Source organism: Lepidochelys olivacea (genome assembly GCF_965140295.1).
Source record: "Lepidochelys olivacea isolate rLepOli2 genome assembly, chromosome: 4".
Lineage (NCBI taxonomy): Eukaryota > Metazoa > Chordata > Testudines > Cheloniidae > Lepidochelys > Lepidochelys olivacea.
This window is the reverse complement of record NC_140414.1, coordinates 64,501,048-64,528,987: the sequence shown is the minus strand read 5'-3', so window position 1 is coordinate 64,528,987 and position 27,940 is coordinate 64,501,048. Positions and strand designations below refer to the sequence as shown.

The window sequence follows — 27,940 nt, the reverse complement described above, 5'->3', positions numbered from 1 at the left end:
CTTTTCTGTCAGCAGTGCAAAGTCCTCTCAGACCTCCCAGGCCTCTCTTAAATAGCAACCCTCCAGAAAATGAGGCTCCCTTAGTTGTCTCTGAAGCGTCTGAAGAATGGAAGTGCCAAGAAAATCCCAGTAATGTGACGGGTCCACTGCCAAAACCAAGATCAAAAGGCAATCTCAGACCTGTGGTCAGAGATAGTCAAATCAAATCACAAGACAATCAGGAAGAAGTGAGACAGCCTCGAGCTGAAAGGGAGCCATCTCCAAGTCCGCCAGTGTCCCTCTTCGATAATAGCTTATTGGACAATCACATGGTGATGAACAGTATGAATACAGAAAAAAGCCAAAATAGCATTGGTTCAAGGATCAAAGCTTTTGAATCCCAAGCAAATTCTGATATCTCAGGATTATCAAAGAAACCAGAAATTGCTCCACGGTCGTTTGTCCCAAGACCAACTGTTTCTGCAAAGAAGCCAATAGTAGCTCCAAAACCAGAGCTAGGAGCCAGGAGAGCTTCGGGAGAGTCGGGTTCATGGACAGAAGACACACAAAAAGCTGCATCCAGGAAATGGCATCCTCAACCTCAAGAAGCCGGGAGCAATGTCATAACCAAACCTGAATTGCCAAAGAAACCAAAACCTGGCCTTGTAAAAAGTACTAGTAATAATTTGCTTGATGCAAGGAATGGGTCAGCTTCAGAGAACAATGATAAACACAAGAAATTTCCAATTCCTGCTCCAAGGCCACTCGTTCCCAAAAAGTCTCTTTCTGTAGAAAGTCCTGCCCCACATTCAACCTTACTAAAACCAGTACTCGCTGCTCCCAGTTTCTCGGTAGCTGCCCAAGCACCAGCTTTCAAGTCCCTGAGAGAGTCATCAGCTCCAACGAATCTCTCAACATGTACTTTGCAAAGTCAACCAGTTGGGGAAGGAGATCTCATCAGTTTTGATGATGACGTTTTGCCCCCTAGTTCAGTTAGTGCAGTTCAAGAATGTACCAGTTCTGAAGCAGGTAAGAACAAGTGTAAGGAGATAAATTGCAAACATGGTTAGAAATTTGCATGCACATGATATTGTGGTATTGGTATATGTGTATGTAAAATTGTATGCTTGTCATTGTATTAAGCTTCATGTGAAATTACATGGACTCAGAGAGCAATATGATTGACCAATAAGGTTCCCAGGCTGTGTAATTCTGAGAACATGCCAGCTGGATTTATAACTTAATAGCTAAAATAGTACACAATAAGCTCAAAACTATACTCCAGATGCCACCTCCAGAATGCATCATGATCCCTTCTCAGGCGCTGGTGACATCTTGCCTTATGCTATCTAATCTATCTAGTACTAGTATCTGAGCACCTGTGGTTCATAGCATCTAGCTCCTGGGTAGTGCAGTAGTATATGTATAGATATTTATTCCCCATTATGTCAGTGAGAGAAGCAGCAGTGTCCATTGTGTTTTGGGAAATCATGACCCAGCATACTAAAACACCATGCACCATGAATGGAGGAAATGAGTGCCATTATCATAGAATAATAGAATTGTAAGACTGGAAGGGACCGTGAGAAGTCATCTAGTCCAGGCCCCTGCACTCATGGCAGGAATAAGTATTATCTAGACCATCCCTGACTGGTGTTTGTCTAACCTGCTCTTAAAAATCTCCAATGATGGAGATTCCACAACCTCCCTAGGCAATCTATTCCAATGTTTAACCACCCTGACAGTTAGGAAGTTTTTCCTAATGTCCAACCTAAACCACCCTTTCTGCAAGTTTAGCCCATTGCTTCTTATCCTATCCTCAGAGGTTAACAAGAACAATTTTTCTTCCTCCTCCATGTAACAACCTTTTATGCACTTGAAAAACTGTTACCAGGTTCCCTCTCAGTCTTCTCTTCTCAGACTAAACAAACCCAATTTTTTTTAATCTACTCTCACAGGTCATGTTTTCTGGACCTTTAATTTTGTTGCTCTTTTCTGGACTTTCTCCAGTTTGTCTATATCTTTCCTGAAATGTGTCTCCCAGAACTGGACACAATACTCGAGTTGAGGCCTAATCAGCCTGGAGGCCTAATCAGCGTGGAGTAGAGCAGAAGAATTACTTCTTGGTTCTTGCTTACAACACTCCTGCTCATACATCCCAGAATGATGTTTGCTTTTTTTGCAACAGCATTACACTGTTGACTCATATTTAACTTGTGATCCACTGTGACTCCAGATCCCTTTCCGCAGTACTCCTTTCTAGGCAGTCATTTCCCATTTTGTACATATGTAATTAATTGTTCCTTCTTAAGTGGAATACTTTGTATTTGTCCTTATCGAATTTCATCATTTCAGATCATTTTGAATTTTAATCCTACCTCCAAAACACTTGCAACCCCTCCCAGGTTGGTATCATCTGCAAACTTTATAAGTGTATTCTCTGTGCCATTATCTAAATCACTGATGAAGATATTGAACAGAACAAGACCCAGAACTGATCCCTGCAGGACCCCACTTGATATTGCCTTCCAGCTTGACTGTGAGTCACTGATAACTACTCTCTGGGAACAGTTTTCCAATCGATTATGCACCCACCTTATAGTAGCTCCATCTAGGTTATATTTCCCTAGTTTGTTTAGGAGAAGGTCATGTGAGACAGTATGAAAAGCCTTAGGAAAGTCAAGATATGCAAGATGTACCACTTCCCCGCTATCCACAAGGCTTGTTACCCTTTCAAAGAAAGCTGTTAGGTTGGTTTGACCCAATCTGTTCTTGACAAATCCATGCTGACTGTTTCTTATCACCTTATTATCTTCTGGATGTTTGCAAATTGATTGCTTAACTATTTTCTCCATTATCTTTCCGGGTACTGAAGTTAAGATGACTCATCTATAAAACCCTGGGGGTTGTCATTATTTCCCTTTTTATAAATTGGTACTATATTTGCCCTTTTCCAGTCCTCTGGAATCTCTCCCGTCTTCCATGACTTTTCAAAGATACCTCCTGAGTCAAAGATCTCCTGATACCTTCCATGACTCAGATACCTCCTGAGTCAGCTCCTTGAGTATTCTAGGATGTGTTTCATCAGGCCCTGGTGACTTTCACAGTTTGTGTTTCCAGTGCACATATTACTTTGTTATGTGGACTGCGTGTTTGCTCATATAACTGTAAATTTGTCAGTTAGTACATCCACGTGAAATAATTTTTCACTTAAAAGCTACTCTGTGAATTTTGGAAAATTTGGTTGATTCAGCTAAGGTCTTAGGGCTAGAGCTGGGTGAATAATGGATTTTTTTTCGTTCACTAACAATTTTTAAAAAATCAGAAAAGTTTTTTGTTTTGGATCAAATTAAAAACTTTTATTTAGTTTTTTCAGCAACTCAAAATGTCAAAAAAATTTCAAGTAAAAACAAAATGTTTTGCTAATTGTCAGGGTTCCCTCTCCACTCTGAACTCTGGGATACAGATGTGGGGACCCGCATGAAAGGCCACCTAAGCTTATATTCCACCAGCTTAGGTTAAAAACTTCCCCAAGGCACAAATTCCTTTTCTTGTCCTTGGATGGTATTGCTGCCACCACCAAGTGATTTAAACAAACATTCAGGGAGTGGCCACTTGGAGCCCTATCCCTCCTCCTCCCCCAAATATCTCCCCCAAGCCCTTTCACCTCCTTTCCTGGGGAGGCTTGAGAATAATATACCAACCAATAGGTTAACAAAGTAAGCACAGACCAAATCTCTGCTTTTTAGGACACTGAAAATCAATCAGATTCTTAAAAGAAGAATTTTATTTAAAAAAAAAAAGAAAAGAAAAAGAATCTCACCTGCGAAATCAGGATGGAAGGTAACTTTACAAGGTAAATAAAAAGATTTAAAACACAGAGGATTTCACTCTGACTCTGCTTCCCAGTTACAAAACAGTAATAAAATTACCTCTTAGCATAGGGAAAATTCACAAGCTAAAACAAAAGATAATCTAATGCATTTCCTTGCTATTACTTACAATTTCTGTAATTTTAGATGCATCATTTCAGGATCTTTTTAGGAGCTGGTTTACCTGCTTGGTCTCTCTCTTTGTCCCAAGAGGGAACAAAACAAAGAGCACAAACAAAACCTTTCCCCCTCCCAGATTTGAAAGTATCTTCTTTCCCCATTGGTCCTTCTGGTCAGGTGCCAACTAGATTAATTGAACTGATTAACCCCTTACATGTAAGTGATTCTGTACCTCTGGCCAGGAGGGATTTGGTGTTACTGCATACATAAAGGTTGTTACCCTTCCCTTTGTATTTATGACACTAATGTTAAAATGTTACATTTCAACCTGACAAATTTTGTTTCCACTTTCAGACGTTTTGAGAAAAGGAAGGAAAAGTAGATGGGGGAAAAGAAGGTGTGGTGGTGGTGCTGCCTCCCTTATAAGCTTTAAACCCAGTGGGTAAGCACTTATCTGGGATGCGTGGCTATACATTGTCATTTATAGTGGCAACTCATAGTTAGGCTTGGCAGAATTTTGGGCGGCGGGGATTCTGTTATAATTTTGACAGATAATATCAATATTTATTTCTAAGCATTTTTTCCCTGATTTTTATCAATTTAAATTTTCACAGGTGTGCCATATTGTGGGGTTTAAGCATCTTAAAAATGTTTGTTTAAATTTTCATAATTGTGGGTCCAGCAGTGGGTGGGGTCAGACAATTATTTAATGAGTACTTGTGGCACCTTAGAGACTAACAAATTTATTTGAGCATAAGCTTTCGTGAGCTACAGCTCACTTCATCGGAAAGTGAGCTGTAGCTCACGAAAGCTTATGCTCAAATAAATTTGTTAGTCTCTAAGGTGCCACAAGTACTCCTTTTCTTTTTTGAATACAGACTAACACGGCTGCTACTCTGAAACCAACAATTATTTAAGGATGGTAGACACTGAGATAGAAAAAGTTAAAACTGTTATAAAGTTCTGACTGTTCAAATGCAAATTTTCAACATCATGTCAAAATATTCAGTGTAAATATCCTTAATTCAAACTCCAATAAGTTCGCAAGCAGAATTTTTCTAACTTTGCTTATCTGTAAATTTTGATTATTATTGATGGAATTGTTTTGTCATTTTTTGATTGTGTATAGCGAAGTAGACATTTACCAATAAAAATCTAATCCAAGCCTATTTGTAGTCATTCATGATGACAATGGATAGTCATTTGGCCGGAGATAGTGCCTGGTAATTAGGGAACTCACCTGGTATGTGGGAGACGTGAGGTCAAATCCCTATTCTGATGACTGTTTATTTGACAGCTCCAAGGGGCGAGATTGAGAAAGCCCCATGGCAGAATATTCTGTAGTCTTTTGGCTAGGGCACTCACCTGCAATGCAGGAGACCCAAGGTCAAATTCCTTCTCTTCATCAGGCAGAGGGAAGAATTGCACGGGGGTCTCCCACATCCCAGGTGAGTGCTCTAACCACTGGATTAAAGTTTGTAAGGGAGGTGGTGCCACTATCAGCAGCCACCACAAAAGGTTTTGACTTTTTCGGTTTAGTCAAAACTGTTTGGCAAACTTGACAAAATCTGCAAATAGTGTTGGTTGACCTGAAACTGCATATTATAGCAAATAATCTATTTGTCAGAAAAATTTGAGGCCCTTTTGAAAATCCCATTCGGCCCCTATCTGCATCTTTAGATATCTAAATATCTTTGAAAATATGGCCCTCAGAATTTAGATCATAGGCCCTATTCCTGCAATGAATGGACCCTGATGCCCACACAGAGCTCCTCACAGAATTGGGAATTTAGATTATAAATTCCATGAGGTGCAGTGACTGTCTTTCTATGTTTTTGTATAGTTCCTTGCACAGGATTGGAGGGTCCATTGTGCTAGGAACTATACAAAAACATAGTGTGTGTGTATATATATTATTTCAGTTATGTTTACACACACTAATTAATATCACATAGCTTTTATTTGCTAAATTTTTCTTTCTTGAACTTTGATAACCTTACAAAAACAGGTTTTTCTTGATAAGAATTCAAGCATGTGCTGATTTAAGCCTGTTCATGGGTCACATAGTACTGTAATAGCTGTTGCTAACATAAAATAACATACTGGAGACTTTTAAAAATGGTAAACCATTTACTTAACTTATTTTTGAGACCTGTACAGATAGCTGTTGCTAGCTTGCCTGCCTAGCTCCAAGTGCAAGCCATGTCCTTCTGCTGTTAAGGCTCATTACATACAACACTAAGGGTAACTTTGGTTCCTACTCCAGAGTTCCAGCTATCATTACAATACCATCAGTTTTTAAGCAGAATTCCCAACTGCAATCCATAAGGAGTGCCTCTTAAAAGCAGATGATACAATAAAGCCCAGGGTGAATGAAATATATTTTTGAAAATGTGAATTTGGGAGTGGGGGGTTGGAGTGTGTGAGAGAGAGAGACAGAGAGAGAGAGAAGGGTCTAGCACTTTTTTAGGTGTTTGCTTCACTTAGCATTAAAAACGTTCAGCTATTTTTAAACTGATACATAAATAGTGCATAGCTGTCACAGTAAGTTTATATTTATTAATGGTAATGTGTTCCCATTATAAGTTGTGCTTTGCATAATTGGATGGAATTTTGATTTACTACCTCCTTCCTTTCTGTTTTGACGTAATAACTCCAGGGTGGATTTAGGAAGGAAACTGTAGAAGCGCTTGGTATATTAAGTTCAGTACTACTGATAGCAATACATGTATTTTCAGAACTGCTTTGAATCATTTGCTAACAGACAGATTTTAAAAGAAGTGAAATAAGGCTGACCCAGCATTCTGTTGGCAATGAAATGTGCTGCAATGTAGGATGAGCCCTTTTCGTGGACTGCTGGGATCTGGAACACTGCGGAAGCAGTATCATTCCCTGGGGGGAAGAGAGAACTTTTGAATGACTTGAGAATTACTTCCTAGTCCACTCCAGGAAATGTAATGGGACTGGAAATGACTGGCTCTGAATAGAGTTATTTTTAGCTCTTTTTGTCTAGAGGGGTGTTGCTGCAGTGCAGAGCAGAGCATGAGTGTTTGGAAAAAAGTCTTAAAGTAAAATTTGTACTTCAGAGGTTAAAGGAAACAAACAAACATAAATAGTCTGGAGTCCAGCTGGCAAGCAGTGAGGCAGAATTCTTACATTTAAAGGTCCAGTACAAAGAAAACAGAAAAGACAGTTTCTCACCTTCTTGTAACTGTTGTTCTTTGAGATGTGTTGTTCACGTCCATTCCAATCAGGTGTGGCATGCTGCGTGCACAGTCATCAGAAACTTTTTCCCTTAACAACTCCTGTCAAGTCGGCCAGGAAGCCCCCTGGAATGGCACCCTCAATATATGACCTGCCGACCCGACTTCCCTTCGGTTCCTTCTTGCTGGCTACTCCGACAGAGGGGAAGGAGGGTGGGAATGGATGTGAACAACACATCGCGAAGAACAACAGTTACAAGAAGGCGAGTAACTGTCTTTTCTTCTTCGAGTGCTTGTTCACGATTCCAATCAGGTGACTTCCAAACTCTCCCACAGGGGAGGGGTTGGAGTTAAGTAATCACTGACTGGAGCGCTGCACTGCCAAGAGCTGCATTGTCTCTAGCATGCTGGGTGATGGCATAGTGGGTGGCAAACATGTGCACTGAGGACCAGGTCGCTGCTCTTTAGATCTCTTGGATGGGTACCTGGGCCAGGAAAGTGGTGGATGAGGATTGCGCTCTTGTCAAGTGGGTCATTATAGCCAGGGCTGGGACCTTAGCGAGGTCATAACATGTCCTGATGTAGTCCGTAATCCAGGGAGAGATGCGTTGTGAGGAGACCAGAAGACCTTTCATTTGGTCTGCCACCACTACAAACAGCTGGTTTGACTTCCTGAAAGGCTTTGTGCTCTCAATATAGAACACTATCGCGCTCTGCACATCTAATGAGTAGAACCTCTGCTCCTGTGCATTAGCATGTGGCTTGGGATAGAAAACTGGTAGAAAAATGTCCTGGCTGAGGTGAAATTGGGATATCACCTTGGGTAGGAAAGCTGGGTGCCATCTGAGCTGTACCTTATCCTTGTGGAAGACTATGGAGTGGGGGTCGGAAGTTAGTGCTTTTAACTCTGACACCCTCCTGACCGATGTGATGGCAACCAGAAAGGCAACCTTCCATGAGAGATACAGAAGGGAACATGTAGCCAGCGACTTGAATGGGGCTCCCATTAGTCTAGCTAGGACCAGGTTGACATCCCAAGTCGTACCAGTGGGCGAGACTGAGGGTATAGCCGTTCCATGCCCTTAAAGAAACGGCCCACCATAGGGTTGGCGAAGACTGAACACCCCAACTCTCCCGGGTGAAATGCTGAGATGGCTGTGAGGTGCACCCTGATGGATGATCCGGCCAGGCCTTGCCGAATTAGGTGCAGTAGATATACCTTTCATCCTGGACTAGATACCTGAAGTGGGGATATGCGACTGCAATTGCACCAGCATGAGAACTGTTTCCATTTGGCCAGGTAGGTGGCCCTGGTGGAAGGTTTCCTGCTACCAAGCAGCACCTCCCTCACCGATTCTGTGCACTGGAGCTCCCTTGCATTTAACCATGAAGCTTCCAAGCCATGAGATGGAGGGACTGGAAGTCCGAGTGAAGGAGGCAACCATGGTCCTGTGTAGTCAGATCGGGAAGGAGCTGCAGTGTGATGGGGGTGCCCACTGACAGCTCCAGAAGCATGGTGTACCAATGTTGGCGTGGCCATGCTGGAGCGAGCAGAATTACCTCCGCTTTGTCCCTGCGGATCTTGAGGAGAACCTTGTGGATGAGTGGTATCGGTGGGAAGGCATACAGTAGACAGTTTCCCAGTGCATCATGAACGTGTCTGAGATAGAGCCCAGACTATGTGTTTGGAAGGAGCAAAATGTTGGACGCTTCCTGTTGCTCCTGGTGGCGAATAGGTCTACCCGGGGAAATCCCCACCTTTGGAAGATGGAATGTATGACGTCAGGACGGGTGGACCACTTGTGGTTGCGGAATGACCTGCTGAGGGGGTCCATAAGCTCATTCTGTACTCCAGGGAGTTAGTATGCCTCCAGGTGAATGGAGTGGGCTACATAAAACTCCCACAGGTGGAGAGCCTCCTGACAGAGAGGGGAGGAGTGGGCTCCGCCCTACTTGTTTATGTAAAACATGGGGGGGGGGTGTCAGTCATCACCGCCACACACTGACCTTGCAGTATGGTCTGGCAGGCTAGTCTCACCGCTCTGAGTTCCTTTATATTGATGTGGAGCAAGATCTCAGACTGCAACCACCTGCCCTGAGTCTGTAGGTCTCCTAGGTGTGCCCCCCAACCCAGGTCTTTCGCGTCCATTACTAAGGTCATGGACAGTTGAGGGGTGGTGAAAGGGACTCCTTTGAAGACCATGCAAGAGTCTGACCACCAGCCTATGGTATCTAAGACTCGTGATGGTACTGTTACTACCAAGTCTAAACTGTCTTGACCCAGGTGATAAGCTGAGGTGAGCCATGCCTGGAATGGCCTGAACCTCAGCCTGGCATGCCTGACCACATAGGTGCATGCCGCCATGTGCCCCAGGAGGCTGAGGCATGTCCTTGCAGTAGGGAGGGTTATTGTCTGAGAGTCTGAATGACGTATGACAATGTTTTCTGGACTCTGGTAGTATTGTTCTTACCTGAACTGAGTCCAGTACCACCCCAATGAATTCTATTCGTTGGGTGGGTGACAACATTGATTTGTCCACATTGAGGAGGAGACCTGGTCTCTGGAAGGTGTCTCTGACTAACTGGACCTGGGACTCCACCTGCTTCCTGGAATGCCCCCACAGCAGCCAGTCATTGAGGTAGGGATACACCTGGACCTGCCTCTTTCGGAGAAAAGCCACGACCACGGACATACATTTGGTGTGCACTTGAGGGGCTGTTGATAACCCAAATGGGAGCACTGTGAACTGATAATGTATGAAGTCGACAACAAACCTCAGGAAATGTCTGTGGGGCGGCCAGATAGCTATATGAAAGTATGTGTCTTTCATGTTGAGGGCAGCGTACCAGTCCCCTGGATCCAGGGAAGGGATAATTGTGCTTATGGAGACCATGCGGAACTTCAGCTTTACCAAGAATTGGTTGAGTCCTCACAGATCTAAGACGGGTCTGAGGCACCCCTTTGTCTTGGGGATTAGGAAATAATGGGAATAGAATTCCTTTCCCCATAGCTCCTGAGGAACCTCCTCCACTGCCCTATGATGAGGAGCGCCTGCACCTCCTGAATAAGGAGTTGCTCATGAGAGGGGTCCCTGAAGAGGGACAGGGAAGGGGGGTAGAAGGGAGGGGAAGAGCAGAATTGGAGAGAATATCCCACTTCTACCGTACGAAGAACCCAGTGGACCAATGTTATATGGGACCATGCACGATAGAAGTGGGATAGCTGGTTCAAAAAACGGGGGGAAGGATCCTAAGTGGTGGCTGCTATGCTATCTTCGGGCGTCCCTTCAAAACCCTTACTTGGATCCTGACGATGGCTTGGTCAGTCCCTGCCCTTGGCCTGAGGGAGGGTTGGAGGGTCTATGCCTGGAATTCCTGCCCCTACAGTGGTATGTATCCTGCCTCGGGTGGGGGTGGTATTGCCACTGCTGCTGTAGGGGCTGAGGCTTGAAGGGCTTTTTCTGGGTAGCAGGTGTGTGCATCCCCAGAGATTTCATTGTTTCCCTCGAGTCTTTGAGGCTGTGAAGCCTCGAGTCTGTCTGGTCCAAAAACAGCCTTTGAGGGGAAGGTCCTGCAGGGTCTGCTGAACTTCCGGTGGAAGCCTGGAAGCTTGGAGCCACGCTATTCTCCTCATGACACCCCCCCCCCCCCCGAGGCGATGGCACGTGCCATAGAGTTGGCCAAGTCAAGTGAGGCCTGCAGGGATGTCCTGGCAACTGCCTTCCCCTCCTCGACCAGAGCCGAGAACTCCGCCTTTGACTCAGTGGAGAGTAACTCCTTATATTTAGACATGGAGTTCCACGAATTAAAATTATACCTGCAGAGGATAGCTTGCTGGTTAGCTATCCTCAGCTGTAGACCCTTCTGTGGCATAAATTTTTCTGCCAAAAAGGTCCATCCGTTGGCCTCTTTGCCTTTGGGAGCAGGTGCCTGTTGCCCCTGGCGCTCCTTCTCATTCACCACTCAGACCACCAGGGAGCAAGGGTGTGGGTGGGAGAACAAGAATTCATAACCCTTGGAGGAAACAAAATATTTCCTTTCCATACTCCTGGTGGTGGGCGGAATGGAGGCTGGAGTCTGCCATAGAGTATTATAATTGTTGCAAATAGTTTTAATAACCAGCAACGCCACTCTGAAAGGACCCTCTGGAGCAAGAATGTCCACCACCGGGTCCTCTGACCCAATGACTTCCTCCACTTGTAGGCCGATATTACGGGCAACGCAGCGGAGTAGGTCCTGGTGGGCCCTGTAGTCAATGGGCGGAGGACCTGAAGCTGGTGCTCCTGCCACTGCCAGATCAGGCAAAGATGACGAAGAGGCCAGTGGAGGAACAGGGTCGTTGTGGCCCACCATGTGCTCTGGTTGGTCCTGGGTAGCATTGGTGTCAAGTGGTTCAGCCTGGTCAGATATGGGTGGGTCTGGAGCCAGTTCCATTCTGACCTCTGTAGTATGAGGGGATGGTCTGGCTAGTGTCACCTCTGTAGTATGAGGGGTGGTTCTGTCCGCCTTGACTGTGCCGCCAGATGATGCCCCGATGTAATGGACCTAGAAACCCTGGAAGAGGTACCCTGGGCCTGATGGTGAGTCCAGAAGGGCCATTGTGCAGCGGATGTTCACTGTGTTTGCAAGGTAGACTGAGTGTGCCTCCGGCACTTGTCCAATCTGTGTCTACTGTGCTGTGAACAGTAGGAGTCGACCTCAGAGTCCGAGGATCCCGAGGGCAACGACCATGGCAGTGCCGACGAGCCCTGCGCCAGCAGTCAGTGCCAAGAAGAGGAAGTCAGGCATCAGAGCCGTGACGATTGTGTAGATGATCGGTGCCGGCTTTCCCATGACTTAGACTGGTGCCACGAGTCCAGTGCTGGGGAATGGCTCCTGTGTTCTGGTGCTGAATCTCGGCACCAGACGATAGAGGGCAACTGCAATCAGTGCCAACTCCTCGGTGCCGGAGACACAGAACGTCGCATTCCCTGCGCCGTGCGATCTTGTACTGGTGCCGGGGGGTGTTGCGGCGATGTAGATTGGGAACGGTGCCGTGAACATAGAATCATAGAATATCAGGGTTCGAGGGGACCTCAGGAGGTCATCTAGTCCAACCCCCTGCTCGAAAGCAGGACCAATCCCCAATTAAATCATCCCAGCCAGAGCTTTGTCAAGCCTGACCTTAAAAACTTCTAAGGAAGGAGATTCCACCACCTCCCTAGGCAACGCATTCCAGTGTTTCACCACCCTCCTAATGAAAAAGTTTTTCCTAATATCCAACCTAAACCTCCCCCACTGCAACTTGAGACCATTACTCCTTGTCCTGTCCTCTTCCACCACTGAGAATAGTCTAGAACCATCCTCTCTGGAACCACCTCTCGGGTAGTTGAAAGCAGCTATCAAATCCCCCCTCATTCTTCTCTTCTGCAGACTAAACAATCCCAGTTCCCTCAGCCTCTCCTCATAAGTCATGTGTTCCAGACCCCTAATCATTTTTGTTGCCCTTCGCTGGACTCTTTCCAATTTATCCACATCCTTCTTGTAGTGTGGGGCCCAAAACTGGACACAGTACTCCAGATGAGGCCTCACCAATGTCGAATAGAGGGGGACGATCACGTCCCTCGATCTGCTCGCTATGCCCCTACTTATACATCCCAAAATGCCATTGGCATTCTTGGCAACAAGGGCACACTGCTGACTCATATCCAGCTTCTCGTCCACTGTCACCCCTAGGTCCTTTTCCGCAGAACTGCTGCCTAGCCATTCGGTCCCTAGTCTGTAGCTGTGCATTGGGTTCTTCCGTCCTAAGTGCAGGACCCTGCACTTATCCTTATTGAACCTCATCAGATTTCTTTTGGCCCAATCCTCCAATTTGTCTAGGTCCCTCTGTATCCTATCCCTGCCCTCCAGCGTATCTACCACTCCTCCTAGTTTAGTATCATCCGCAAATTTGCTGAGAGTGCAATCCACACCATCCTCCAGATCATTTATGAAGATATTGAACAAAACCGGCCCCAGGACCGACCCCTGGGGCACTCCACTTGACACTGGCTGCCAACTAGACATGGAGCCATTGATCACTACCCGTTGAGCCCGACAATCTAGCCAACTTTCTACCCACCTTATAGTGCATTCATCCAGCCCGTACTTCTTTAACTTGCTGACAAGAATACTGTGGGAGACCGTGTCAAAAGCTTTGCTAAAGTCAAGAAACAATACATCCACTGCTTTCCCTTCATCCACAGAACCAGTAATCTCATCATAGAAGGCGATTAGATTAGTCAGGCATGACCTTCCCTTGGTGAATCCATGCTGACTGTTCCTGATCACTTTCCTCTCATGTAAGTGCTTCAGGATTGATTCTTTGAGGACCTGCTCCATGATTTTTCCGGGGACTAAAGTGAGGCTGACTGGCTTGTAGTTCCCAGGATCCTCCTTCTTCCCTTTTTTAAAGATTGGCACTATATTAGCCTTTTTCCAGTCATCTGGGACTTCCCCCGTTCGCCACGAGTTTTCAAAGATAATGGCCAATGACTCTGCAGTCACAGCCACCAGTTCCTTTAGCACTCTCGGATGCAACTTGTCCAGCCCCATGGACTTGTGCACGTCCAGCTTTTCTAAATAGTCCCTAACCACCTCTTTCTCCACAGAGGGCTGGCCATCTATTCCCCATGTTGTGATGCCCAGTGCAGTAGTCTGGGAGCTGACCTTGTTAGTGAAGACAGAGGCAAAAAAAGCATTGAGTACATTAGCTTTTTCCACATCCTCTGTCACTAGGTTGCCTCCCTCATTCATTAAGGGGCCCACACTTTCCTTGGCTTTCTTCTTGTTGCCAACATACCTGAAGAAACCCTTCATGTTACTCTTAACATCTCTCGCTAGCTGCAGCTCCAGGTGCGATTTGGCCCTCCTGATTTCATTCCTATATGCCCGAGCAATATTTTTATACTCTTCCCTGGTCATATGTCCAACCTTCCACTTCTTGTAAGATTCTTTATGTTTAAGATCCGTTAGGATTTCACCGTTAAGCCAAGCTGGTCGCCTGCCATACTTACTATTCTTTCGACACATCGGGATGGTTTGTCCCTGTAACCTCAACAGGGATTCCTTGAAATACAGCCAGCTCTCCTGGACTCCTTTCCCCTTCATGTTAATCCCCCAGGGGATCCTACCCATCCGTTCCCTGAGAGAGTCGAAGTCTGCTTTCCTGAAGTCCAGGGTCCATATCCTGCTGCTTACCTTTCTTCCCTGTGTCAGGATCCTGAACTCAACCAACTCATGGTCACTGCCTCCCAGATTCCCATCCACTTTTGCTTCCCCTACTAATTCTTCCCGGTTTGTGAGCAGCAGGTCAAGAAAAGCTCCCCCCCTAGTTGGCTCCTCTAGCACTTGCACCAGGAAATTGTCCCCTACGCTTTCCAAAAACTTCCTGGATTGTCTATGCACCGCTGTATTGCTCTCCCAGCAGATATCAGGAAAATTAAAGTCACCCATGAGAACCAGGGCGTGCGATCTAGTAGCTTCCGCTAGCTACCGGAAGAAAGTGCCGGTCTGGTGAGGAAGAGGGCCTCATCATTGCAAGTTTGCCTCTAGATGGCACCCATCTAGGCAGTGCCAGAGGCTTGTCTCTAACAGCAAGGGGCTGAGGCAAAGTACTTTCTATCAGCTCCCTTACAGCCTCGAAAGTATTTGGGTTGGAGGAGGGTTCCAAATCCTCCACCAAGCGGTGCCCCGCCGGAGAGTCGCTGTGTGCCGGACTCAACAGTGCCAACTGGTCACCGGAGTAGACGGCACAGGATTTTGCTGTTTGGAAGTTAAGTCCTTCCTCTGAAGCAGCAAAGTCTCCCTGGATGGCCTCGCTCTCTGAGGAGAACGCCCTCTGTCCACCTCCTTATGGCACTTACGGGGCACTGGGGGTGTTGACCAGTGCTGGGGCGCCGCACTGTGCTGTGGTGCTGGGATCTTCGGTACCGAGGGTCTCTAGCACCAGAGTCCTTCCTTGGTACCAGTTTGTGGACTGACATCGGGGCACTCCACACTGAGCTGGGGCCTGGGAGTTGGCGGTCGGGTGCTGCTGGACGGAGTTCGGCTTCCATTAATAGTTGCCTCAGAAAGAAGTCGCATTCTTTCCTAGTCCTCGGCTTGAAAGCCTTGCAGATCTTACAGCGTTCGGACTGGTGTGCCTCCCCTGGACACCTCAAGCACGAGTCGTGAGGGTCGCTGTTTGGCATAGGTTTCCTGCATACACCGCAAGATTTAAATCCTTGGGCTTGAGGCATGCCCTGGAGCCCAAGGCAGGGTGAGGGGAGAACAACCCACTCACCAAGACTATCCTAACTACTACACAATTAACTACAATACAAAAGAAAAACTGTAGAACTACAAAAAGAAAAGGAGTACTTGTGGCACCTTAGAGACTAACCCATTTATTTGAGCATGAGCTTTCGTGAGCTACAGCTCACTTCATCGGATGCATATCGTGGAACTACGTAATGGCTAAGGGAACACTCGCAAGCAAGCAAAACGTAGTTCGAATGCCGCCACACAAGAAGGAACAGAAGGGGGGGGTCAGGTCAGCAGGGTCCTATATTGAGCGCCATGAGGGCACCAATCCAGGGGGCTCCCTGGCCGACCTGACAGGAGCTGCTGAGGGGAAAAGTTTCCGAGAACTGTGCACGCAGCGCGCGCGCCCACCTGATTGGAATCGACGTGAACAATCACTTGAAGAAGAATCATAGCTACATATGCTACAGATTGCCCCACCAATCCAAGAGAAATTAAATAAATATTGAACCAGAAATCCTGTGCTAACACAGAAAATTGCCAGAAAAATCAGCACTCCACCAGAAAAGAAGATTACCATTCTGTTCACCTTTCTGATAGCTTACAGTTATCCTATGGACACATATGAAAAGAATACTGGGTTCAATTTTTCAAGGTGGACATTTTAATTACAAACTCAAAAATTCAGTATAGAAAAACTAGACTTTAGTTGTCTGACTTCTCCTGTAGTCAGATGGTAATGATTTTGTTAATTTAGGAAGTAGGCTTGTTTGCTTACCCTACCTCCTATCTGCAGAAGACAAAAGGATTTGCCTGTGGTCTCACTCAACACCAGTGTAAATCAGGATTAACACCAATGAAATCAGTAAAGTTGCCTGGCTGTTGGTGAGTTCAGAATCGTGCCCCCATCTCTTGTTACTATTGGCAGCACTATGACTTAACAAAGGATCCACAAGAAAAGCATTTGCGCAGTAAAAAATATGGTGACATATTGCACTAACATTAGGTGCTTTCCATGTTCACATAGGAACAGCTTTAGGTTAGCCAGATGAATCCACAGTAAAATGCTTTGTAAAGACCTGAAGAACAGCTATAATCTGCTCCCAATTCCCCAGACCTTTGCATTTGTAATGAATAATGACATAGCAAAATGCCAGGGCTCCACACTTGTTGCTATGGCAACCCTAGAACAGAAGAAAGGGCTTTTGTAGGTGGTGCTTGGGATACAGCACTTACGACTTGTTTGTAAAAGAACAGTTTTACATCACAAATTATAATGTACAGAAACTTAATATTTCTGAAATGCAGCTAAAATATGCAAAAAGAAAAGGAGGACTTGTGGCACCTTAGAGACTAACCAATTTATTTGAGCATGAGCTTTCGTGAGCTACAGCTCACTTCATCGGATGCATACCGTGGAAACTGCAGCAGACTTTATATACACACAGAGAATATGAAACAATACCTCCTCCCACCCCACTGTCCTGCTGGTAATAGCTTATCTAAAGTGATCATCAAGTTGGGCCATTTCCAGCACAAATTTGATGATCACTTTAGATGATGGAAATGGCCCAACTTGATGATCACTTCAGATAAGCTATTACCAGCAGGACATTGGGGTGGGAGGAGGTATTGTTTCATATTCTCTGTGTGTATATAAAGTCTGCTGCAGTTTCCACGGTATGCATCCGATGAAGTGAGCTGTAGCTCACGAAAGCTCATGCTCAAATAAATTGGTTAGTCTCTAAGGTGCCACAAGTACTCCTTTTCTTTTTGCGAATACAGACTAACACAGCTGTTACTCTGAAACCAGCTAAAATATGCTTGTCTGGTGCTTAGACCTATGAATTAACACTGTACAGATACATCGCTGATTTAGTTAGAACCTGCCCCAAATATAACACAGCAAACTGTTCTACAGAAAGAGTGAGTCAAACACAAATGTAAGCACACATGATGAAACAGATTCTGTGGCATCACAGCAATTCAACTAGCTTGCTAAAAACTAATATAAACATTAATGAATGTATCCTTTTAGCACCCCTGTGAGGTAGAGAGGTGTTCCATCCCCATTTTGCAAGTGGGGAATTGAGGTACAGGAAGCTTAAAGCCCTGACTTTTAAGAGTGCTCAGCACCTACAACTTCAGTTGGAGGCATTGGGTGTTCAGCACTTATGAAAAACAAACCCCAAGCAACTTTCCAAAGGCTATATAGGAGGTAGAGCCTTAATTCCAACCGAGATCTCCTGAGTCCCAATCCAGCCTAAACCTTCCTTGACAAGGCCTGGGTTTATATCATAATGAAATGACTCAAGGTTCAGGAAGAGAGAGAGGCCAAAAGTCAACCACTCAAAATGTACGAGCATCTATTTTGAGTGTAGTTCTTAAAGTGTTAGTGCTTTAATAACAGTTTGTGGTGTTCGGGATTTTTTGTTTTTCCAAGTTATGATCTGTGCATTTGTGACCTCATATAGTCAGAGGTTTCAGTAATCAACCAGTTGGATTCTGCATCTGACAAATCCATTTTTACAAAGACTTAGGATGGAAATCCTAGCCCCATTTCACCCATAGCATGTATATGGTGTTCATCCTCCTGTACCCTCAGATGCATAGGGTGTCCAAAACTTTCTGCAGTGTACTTTGGTCTTGTGCTGGTCTGTTCAGACTTTTGAGTGTCATGTTGGTGGATTTCGCTTTTTCTCCATTGTTGTGCATAATGTTTCCCTAGATCGCTCTCTTTTATTCTTCCCAGGTGGAAGTAGTGTTGGTGGCATCCTTAAAGCATGTCCTAAGTATGTCCATCATCGTTGTCTTACCATTTTAAATTATTTAGTTTCTTTTGCTTTAGTTAGAATATTTGATGTTGCAAGAAACTCTTTTTCCATTGTATTCTGAAGCTTTTCCCTAGGCATTTACTTTGGAACAAGTTAATCTTCTTATCAATTTCAGTCGTGGATTTCCATGCTTCTGCTTCATAAAGGAAGAGACACACAATGCTGATATTAAAAATTTGTATTTTGGTATCAGTGTCAATCATGCTACTTTTCCAAATCTTTTCAAGCTTTTGAAAAATGCTGCTTTTGATATTCATTGCTTGTCATTACTGTACACCTCACTCCCTAGTCAGGTAAAATGATTTACTTCTTCTAGCATCTCCATCTACTCTGATGGATGCTTTTGGGACATTGATAGCAGTATATTTTGTCTTCCCCTTGTTGATAAACAAATCAGCTCATTTGCTGTGTCTGCCGAAAGCTGGGACTTTTCTTCAATTACAGGATGCGCTGAACTAAATAGAACAATGTCATCAGCAAAAACGAGGTCATCCAATAGTGCTTAATCATTTATCCATAAAATTAATTAGTTGCCTTCTTCATGACATAGTCAATGACCAGTGCGAACAATAGTGGGGACATAATGCACCTTTGCCTTACTCCAATTGTCACTGCAAACCATTGGTTGATGTTGTCACCATCTCTTACTGCACACTTTGGTATGTGTATGTGTTGCTGTTATAATATGTTTAGCAGAGGTTCTCAGACTTCATTGCACCATGACCGCCTTCCAACAAAAAAAACTACTACACGGCCCCGGGAGGAGGGACTGAGATCTGAGCCTACCCAAGCCCGCTGTCCTGGTTCGGGGACAACGCTATAGCCTGAGCCCTACCACCCCTAGTAGGGGGGCCAAAACCGAAGCCCAAGGGCTTGTAACCTGAGCCCCACCACCCAAGGTTGAAGCCCTCAGTCGGTGTGCTCAGGCTTCAGCTTCGGCCCCTAGTGGTGGGGCTTGGGCTTGGGCTTCGGTCCTGGGTGGTGGAGATGAAGTTTCGGCTTCGGCCCTGGGCCCCAGCAAATATAATGCCATCCGTGGCGACCCCATTAAAACAGGGTCGCAACCCACAGTTTGAGAACTGCTGTGTTACAGCATCAGCATTGACACTGAACAGATAGGCAAGGAGACATGCCCCTTGTCTTGAAGGGCTTACAAATGACCAAATAAAGTCTAATGCAAGTTTCTTTAAGATGGGGAAATAATGCAGTTGAGTTATTAAAACATGTATTTAAATTAGAGACCTTCAAATGATTTTACATAGAAATCCTTTATGCTACAGGGAGTTTTATATGGAATGGAGTTGCTAATTATTTTATTTTTTGCCTTCCTGATAGGATGGTTAGATTCAGATCTTTTTCAAAAAATGTCTTCCCATTCACTAATTGAGATGTTCCTGATACACCAGAGCTATATACACCATGCACTTTATGAGGAACTGACTTGATTTGTAGACAGAAATAGCATATCGTACATCTGGAGCTGAGAGGTTTCCTTCATGAGCTCCATCGCATTAGTGTATTTCCATTGTACAAGCATGGCTATTGTTGCATTTCATATTATGTCTATTTCTCTCATAATTATAGTAGGAATGTTCAATTTTGTCTGCAGGGAAAACAAAGAGCCACCATCTTCTGTCAGTCAGTCAAGTATGGACCCTTCTGTATTTTTGGGGAAGCGTGGTAACTAGATGTGACCTGTGGCTTGGATATGGTCATTAGAGCAAAAGATAATTAAGAAGATCTATTAACAATTACATTTGAATATTCCCTGAGTTACTTAAAAATATACAGTCTGGGACCTGTCTGCTATGGGACATTGCCTGGCTTCTTCTTTTTAATTGTTTCCTTGTAATAGGAGATCTGGCACTTCTATACATGCTTCTAGCCTAGTTTGGGCCAGACCTAGCCTTAGAAGAATGTAGCTTCTCTTAGTGAGTGTGGAAGTGAGAGTTCTTGTCCATTTCATCCTGCAGTTTATAAGAGGAGGTGATCTTGGATCTGAAGCATGTTTTTAAGTCTTCAGTGCTTTACTGAACAGGAGCCATAGGGTGTGTTCCCTGTATGCTTTCCTGAATAACTGGGCTGGCTGCTGGAAGTCTCTATGTGGGCAGGGAAAGACGAAATCCTCCTTTCCAGGACTCTGGCCCGATGTCTACACAGCAACTAGAAACCAGCAGCTAGGCCGTGCCAGCCAACTTGGGCTCGTGGGGCTTGGGTTGTGGGGCTGGGTAGACTTCTGGGCTCAGGCTGGAGTCCAAGCACTGGGACTCTCCCATCCCTTAGGGTCCTAGAGCCTGGGCTCCAGCCTGAGACCAGAAGTCTACACAGCAATGAAACAGCCCCACAGCCCGAGCCAGCTGGCATGGGCCAGCCACAGGTTTTTCTTTGTTTAGACATACCCCACAGTGACAGCAGATCAACTTTATGGCTGCCACTCCAGTGTTTGATCTGGAGTGGTCTCTGCAGCCCTATTGTCCCTCCTCCCCAGATCTGCACAGGGATGGGTCAGCTGACTTCCTCTCCTAACTAATCCCAAAAGCCACAAAATGAAGAGCACCACAGGAAATTTTCTTACAGCTGGGCTCCAGAGCATGCATATGTTACACACCCCTGTGCAAGCTCCTGAAATACTGCCTCCTGCGCAGCTGAACTGCACTGGATTTCACTGTGGATTTTACCTGCAACCAGGTGTGGGCAGAACTTGCCCATAGCACCTATCCTGCTGGAGAATGGTGTATATTAGGGGTCACTCACCCACCAGTGAAAGGCTAGTGTGGACTATGCAGCCGAAAGATGACAGGAATGGTTTTTAAAAACAAAAACAATAACTTCTCCAAATCAAAATACAGGGGAAATTTTGGGAGGAATTTAGGCAGGACACCTATGTTAATACCTCAAATCTTGCAAATAGGGGCAATTTGTAATGTCTGAGCAGTCAGGCCCTTTTTTTTTTTTTTTTTTAACATATCCACCAGGCAGTACTTCCATTAGCACTGTACCACCTATCACCATACTAGCATTGGTTCAGTATTGGTTCCATTTTGGTTTGGAATTCTGTCTATTGAATCTCCAACCATATTTCCGGCAGCACCTAGGTTTATCCTTGAAAGTCTCCCCTTAAGTGTGGATAGGCATGATTCTACTCAGGCTGTGAAGTGGTTTCATCGAGATGAGATTTTAATAAATCTCTCTGTGTTTTTTAAAGAGGGTGGTCTAATTCTAGAAGACCCAGATAGCCATCTTGAGTTTGTGTGTGTCTCAGTCCAGTAGCTTATTTAATATATAATTAAACATTTCAAGTAGACGCAGTGCATACTTCTGTAATATGTGACGAGGCAAGGCCAGATGGCTATAGAAAAGTAGTGGGAGATAGATATATTAGCTCCAGGCTAAACAAATCCCTGGTACCAGGATAAGTGAAACTGTAGCTACTCCAGGTCAATTAAGATACCTGAGGCCACTTTTATGAACTTTCCAGAAGGCAGGGAGAAGGCTAGGTTGATTGGGACACCTGAAGCCAATCAGGGGCTGGCTGAAACTAGTTAAAAGCCTCCCAGTCAGTCAGGTGGGTGTGCATGTCAGGAGCTGTGGAAGGAAGTTGTGCTGTTGGAGAGGCTGAGTAGTACACACCATATCAGGCACAAGGAAGGAGGCCCTGAGGTAAGGGTGAAGTGGAGCTTGAGGAAGTGGGGGCTGCTGTGGGGGAAGTAGCCCAGGGAATTGTACATGTCATGTTTCTAAGAGGTCAGCTACCATAGCTGATATTATTAGGGTCCCTGGGCTGGAGCCCGGAGTAGAGGGTGGGCCCGGGCCCCCCCCCCACCTTTGCCCCCTGATTAATCACTGAGACTGGGAGACAACAGAGACTGTGCAAGGAAGGATAGCTTCTCATCACCTCCCTCGCTGGCTTATGATGAAAATGGCTCAGTAGACTGTGACCCTTGTCTCTAGAGAGAGAAGGGTTACTTGCAGGGTCACAGTGAGTCTCTGAGGCTAGCAAAATCCGCCAGGAAACGTGGGACTCACGGAGGCAAGGACAGAGCTTTGTCACAAATAGTAATGTTATGATGCCAACAGATCAGCATTCCCAGGGCTATTATGTCATTCTTGGATGTATTGAGAGCACTATTTCCAGGACTTAGTCAAAACCAGGTGGCTTTTTCAAAAATACATAATAAATATTAGATTTCCCACTTTCCTCGACCTGCCTGTTTGGAGGTTCCCCCCATTTTTGTTGAGGTATCTGTCACATCTTTTACTTTTCTGAGATGAAAGGAACATAAAACAGATAGCTCATCTTACTGTCTCCTAGCTATGGACTAACAATAACAGCTTCAGAAAGATAGCCACCATCTTCCTTGAAATAAAGGCAAATATCTGCTACATCATCCCTTTATTTTTTGGTGTGGAACAAGGATGGTAAAATATGGCTTGGTGAAATATATCTGTCTCTTCTAAGCCAGTAGAACGAAGAGAAAATATATATGGTAGTCAGATGTACACTTCATTTTCCCCCAATTTAAGCACATATGTAGGGGAATATGTTATCAAAGGGAGGTTATAAAATAAACTCTTTTATTTGCAGTGACAGAAAAGTCAGACTCTGGAAAATACAGGCTGTGAAAAGCATATAAAAGGATTATTAAACAAAAATGATAGTAGTCTACTGATATTGGTGTTATCTGAAGAATGCACTAGAAGATTAATTTACTCAAGTTGTGAGCGTATTTTCACACTTTTTTGAATCATGCTCAAACCATGCCCAATTGTTGTTAAATACCTTTAAAAAAATCCATATGCTGTCAGTCCCATTACACAAAGCAGCATAGTAGTGTACCAGACAATTTTCACTAACACAACTCTGGGGAAAGGAATGACACAAACAAGTTAATGAGGTTTAAACTAATTATGAGGTGACAATAGTATTATTGAACATAAGATAATGAGTGGAAAATTCATGTTCCAAAAAATGCTTTTCTTAGCCTTGTGACAAATACCACATAGATGAAGATTTAATGGTGACTTTTTCTTCAGGGTTACCTGTGTAGAGCAGTCTCTCTAGAACAGCACTAAATATTGGTAAAAGGGGTGGAGAGAGAAAAATGGAAACTGTTGACAACTAGGGGCTTGTTGCAACCTATGTCCCCATCCTATAAAAATACAGGCATGGGCTTCACTTTAAGCAGATGAGTAGTCCCATTTGACTTAACTCTGCATATATCTTTGCAAGATTGGGGTATCAATATACAGCTTTTGAAAAATCCTTCTTAGTGACCTCAACAAAATGCCCATTTACAAAGACAGCTCAATGTGTGGATGTAGATATTTGTATGAGATCCACAGTACAAAACAGTATATATTGAGGGGGTGTTTGAGTGACCTGTTCAGCTCTAATATAGAAACTGGCTACCATAGGGAATATTCTCTAAGTGAAATTATCTTCATTGGGCCTATTTTTAATGGAATGATGTAGTTAGAATATACCTCCTCTCCGCCCCCCATCCGTAATCCAAATTTGAAAGCATTTAAATGAAAATGTGATTTTTAACAAGACCATTCAGAGGTAAACACTATTTTTTTTTAATGTTTAAAAACTCTAATTTAAATCTTTAGGTAGCAAATATTTCATTTTCTTGGTAAACTGCATCAGATTCCGTTACTTACAATTTTTTAGAAGAAATGCTGTCCTCCCACAGTCTTTTATTAATGTAAATTTTGAAAAGTTAACTTAAAGAAGTGATTTTATATTTTACCCCAGGGAGGCTGTCATTTTCTGGTGAGTGCATTTCCTTTAATTCTACTTTGCCCTTTTCTGCCTTCAATGAAAAGAAGAAACTGGAGAATTTAAAGGAACACCCACTGTGCTTCCTTATTTAAGTGCCTCTGACACTTAATAACATCTTGTCTAGCTAGCACACATCTGAAACGGCTGCCACATGAGATCAGTGCTTATTTGCAGGGGCTTCTGTGTGAATGGTGGATGGGAGTCATGGTGAATTTGTTGGTCAGAATACATTTCCCATTTCCATCTGATGCAATTATAGTGCAGTAATTGTTGGCATCTTAGTGTATGGGGATGGAAGAAATAGTACTTGATAATATGGAGTGGATATAAAATAGATACATGTTCCTTGGCATGGAGACAATAGGAGTCCTGCCAGAATAAGGAGTTATCTGTTTATCCCAATACATTTCTATGACCGTGTTCTGCATGGTATCAGAACAATTCAGAAACCATAATCAACTAAGTGTTAACTTCCTGTTAAGCATGGGAAGTAATCCCATTTTACAGATAGAGAAACAGTGGCCCAGAAAGGTTGAGTGACTTGCCCAGGGTCACCAAGGAATGTCTGTCACATAGCCAGGAACAGAACCCAGCTTTGACTCTAATCTTATATTTTAACCACAAGACAAGCCTTCCGCATTACTTCAGGATTATGATCTGTAAAAAAGCAACACAAATTTCAAGGAAAACCTGACTTAGCCATTTATTAAGAGATGGAGGGGGCACGAAAAGGACTTTGTAACCAGAGCCTAATATTTGCAATGGAGTATGTTGTTTGCTTTTGGTAGATCTTTTATCTTCTGTGTGATGACGTAGCTCTTTTACAGATACATTCACACCCATATTAGAGCAACTGCTTTGGAACATGTTTCCCTAAAGCTGTACTGACTTCCTAAATCATTGTTATCCAGAGGAGCATTTGCTGTTGGACTATGATTTTAATAGTCCTGAAAAGCATTTGGAACGTGGTTTAAGTTAACTCATCTTTGAATCTCTTCTCAGTGCACTTTTAGAAAAAAGTACATTATTTACTAAGGGCAAAGTAATCTGCTTTCATTAGCTTTATATTTATTGTCTCTCGATACTGAGATGGTGATTTTTCCCTTAGTCGTGAAGTATACAAGTGGTTGAATAATGAATGAAGTGTCTGTCAAGGTGTGTGTTTAACAAAGACATGCTAAATAAGTTGTGTTTTTTCATTAGATCCCTTTCAATTCCCCTTCAAAAATGAGCCTGCAAAGGAACAGACAGTTCAACCAGCTATAGCACGAAAGCCTACGGTGATCAGAATCCCATCTAAACCAGGGAAATGTAAGTCCTTCACACTTTTATTTCTTATCTGAAGTTTTCAGAGAGACTTCAATAAATAAATCATTTGATCAGAAATCACTATTGAAATACTGAATTACCTAAAGCTAGTTTCATTAACTGCTAGAAAAATCTTAGCCAAAATAATTTCATCCCTGTCAATACTAAACAGTGAAGTCATGTTTACATCTTTCTAGAAAATGGTAATTAAAGAATAGTTTAATATAAAGATGCTAACTTTGTTTCTCTAGCAAATGTAGACACTCCTATGGAAGCTCACGCCTTTTGTATTAAACTCTTCGTTAGTTTTCTAGGAAGATGTAAACATGACTTCATTGCTTAATATTGACAGGGATTAAATTATTTTGGCTCTAAAATCCACAGCTGTTCAAGTACTGGCATTTGGCTGGTGGTTTTTAGAAATAATTAAAAAAAAAATAGCACCACAAACCTTGGATACCAAAAGTGGCATTTTGGTCCCATCTTGACCATTAACCACAATGTCTTCCATCTCCCAATCCATGCCACCAAGAGCTGGAACTGATTAGCCCTCACAAAGCAGGCAAGTTGCAGAGGAGAAGCATTAGATGTCTTAGTGCTGAAATCTTCAATCTGTTGAGTGCTTTATTGCATGTTGCCAAGATTCAGATTTCGTAAACTAAAAATTTTCACCCTGGGGTTGATTCCCAAAACAGAGGAATCATCACATCCCTCATAGATGGGCCCAAAAGTACAAGCAAAAGAGAGAAATTACGCAAGAGGAGATTATTAAAATCAACTCAAAACCCACATACCTCTACACTGTGTCAGATTTGTAGTAGCATGGTACCCCAGTGGTGGTGTTTTAGCCTCTCCTTACGTTTACATCACTACTTCCAAAAGAGTGTTTAGTTTTCCACTGAAACTCTAGTGTGGTGTGTGTGTTTTTTTTTTGGTAAGAAATTCAGTGGAAATAGTTAGAAAAATACAGAGAAAAGCTGTAAAAAAAAATCTATTTCAAAATTTGTAATAACCTTTTTGGTTTGCACAATCATATGTACCCTCGGCTGTAAGAGCCTAATGACGGTAGATAGGTGTGTTCCACCTTCCCAGTGTAATTCTCAGGTTTCGATTGTTAATATGCGTGTCCAGACAGATTTTTTTTTTTCTTTAGCTGCAAGACAAATAATACGGTCTCTTGCTGCTCTCTAGTGGCAACTGAACTGCCCCCCAAGGGCTTCAGTCATGCTCTCTCAGTTGGTAGAGGGGTGTGAAGATCCACTCAGCAAGAGAATGCAACTGGGAAAGAAATGGAGGTAAAGGGGGAAAGTGGGCAGTAAGCAGAGTGGCCTGTGAAGCTCTTCAGATCCCAGAGTGGAGCCAACTATCCCTATTATCAAATGCGAGCTGTTGCAAAAACTAAGGCTACGTCCACACTACGAGCTAGGAGTGTGGTTCCCCTGCTCATATACGCATGCTCGTGCCAGCTCTCATTGTAGTGTAGCTGTAGCACAGGTCGCCGTAGCGCAGGCACGGCTTAGCCATGCCGAGTACAAACCTGCCTGAAGCCGGTGAGTATGTACTCAGCATGGCTAAGCCGTCCCTTCACTGCCGCTACCCATGCTACCGTGACTATACTGCTCTTTGTACGTGATGAGTATAGTATGTATATGTGAGCTGGGAAGCACACCCCTATCTCATAGTGTAGATGTAGCCTTAGTGTCATAGAGCTTAAGGCCAAAAGGGACCACCAGATCATCCATTCTGATCAGGCCACCGATGCCACTCAGTCACCCCTATGCCAAGCCAGCAACCGAGGCTGTCATGGGTTTCAGTCTGACTCAGTTGTAGCTGCACAAAGGCCTTGTCATCATGAGGGGATTGGGCTGGACTAAACCTTGTTGGAGGGCCCTGCCCCCAGAAAAGATCAGGCAGCAGTGGTTCAAGGTGACTTCAGCCCCACTTGCTATGGAGGGAGATGGCTCCTGTACGGAGCCAACACAGCAGAACAAATGAATAGCACTGTCAAAAAAAGGAAAGGGCCAGGTTCTTAGGAACTTACTGATTCAACACCTCCCTTCAGCAACTCCCAGTCACTGGGCATCTGTGGAGGTCCAACTGGGAGTTAAAGCTGCTCCCCCTCCCACCGCCCAAGTGTAAAACCTGAGAAGGAACAGAGGTGAAAACATCACCTGTCTTCTGATTTTTGAACTCTTAGGGTTGGCAATATTGTTTGTGAAAGGGATGTGAGTGGAAAATTAAGCCATCTGTATCAGGATTTGAAAGAGGTGTGTAAAAATAACTCTCTAATGCTCTTTTAAAATCAGTATGTTAAGAAGAGATTTCTCTCTTGCAGTTAAGCCTTCTTTTAGTCCCCATCACACTGGCTTAATAAAGCTTTCTTGCTTATCTAACTTAGCTCTTCTTTGCTTAGTCTCCAACTACTCAGTGTCTAAGGGATGGATTCGCCTTTGGAGTTTTTTGTTTGGTTTTTTAAAATTCCAATCCAGACTTTCAGGTCACTGAGATACAGTTAAATGTTCTATGCTAAATAGAATAACCCCACATTCTCTCCTGAGAGCTTCCTTCATGCAG

At 44.0% G+C, this 27,940-nt stretch overlaps 1 protein-coding gene across 5 annotated transcripts in view; it reads left to right on the top strand.

Annotated features, from left to right (window-relative positions):
• SH3D19 (SH3 domain containing 19) overlaps nucleotides 1-27,940 on the top strand; it is a 120,434-nt gene that overhangs the window by 63,006 nt on the left and 29,488 nt on the right. For 4 of the 5 annotated variants that reach the window (XM_084626279.1, XM_084626277.1, XM_084626281.1 and 1 more), the window contains 2 exons: nucleotides 13-1,008; nucleotides 25,262-25,369. In XM_084626279.1, coding sequence (XP_084482405.1) covers nucleotides 13-1,008; nucleotides 25,262-25,369 — 1,104 coding nt within the window. The remainder of the gene's footprint in view (nucleotides 1-12; nucleotides 1,009-25,261; nucleotides 25,370-27,940) is intronic. The other variant, XM_084626278.1, reaches the window with a different exon arrangement.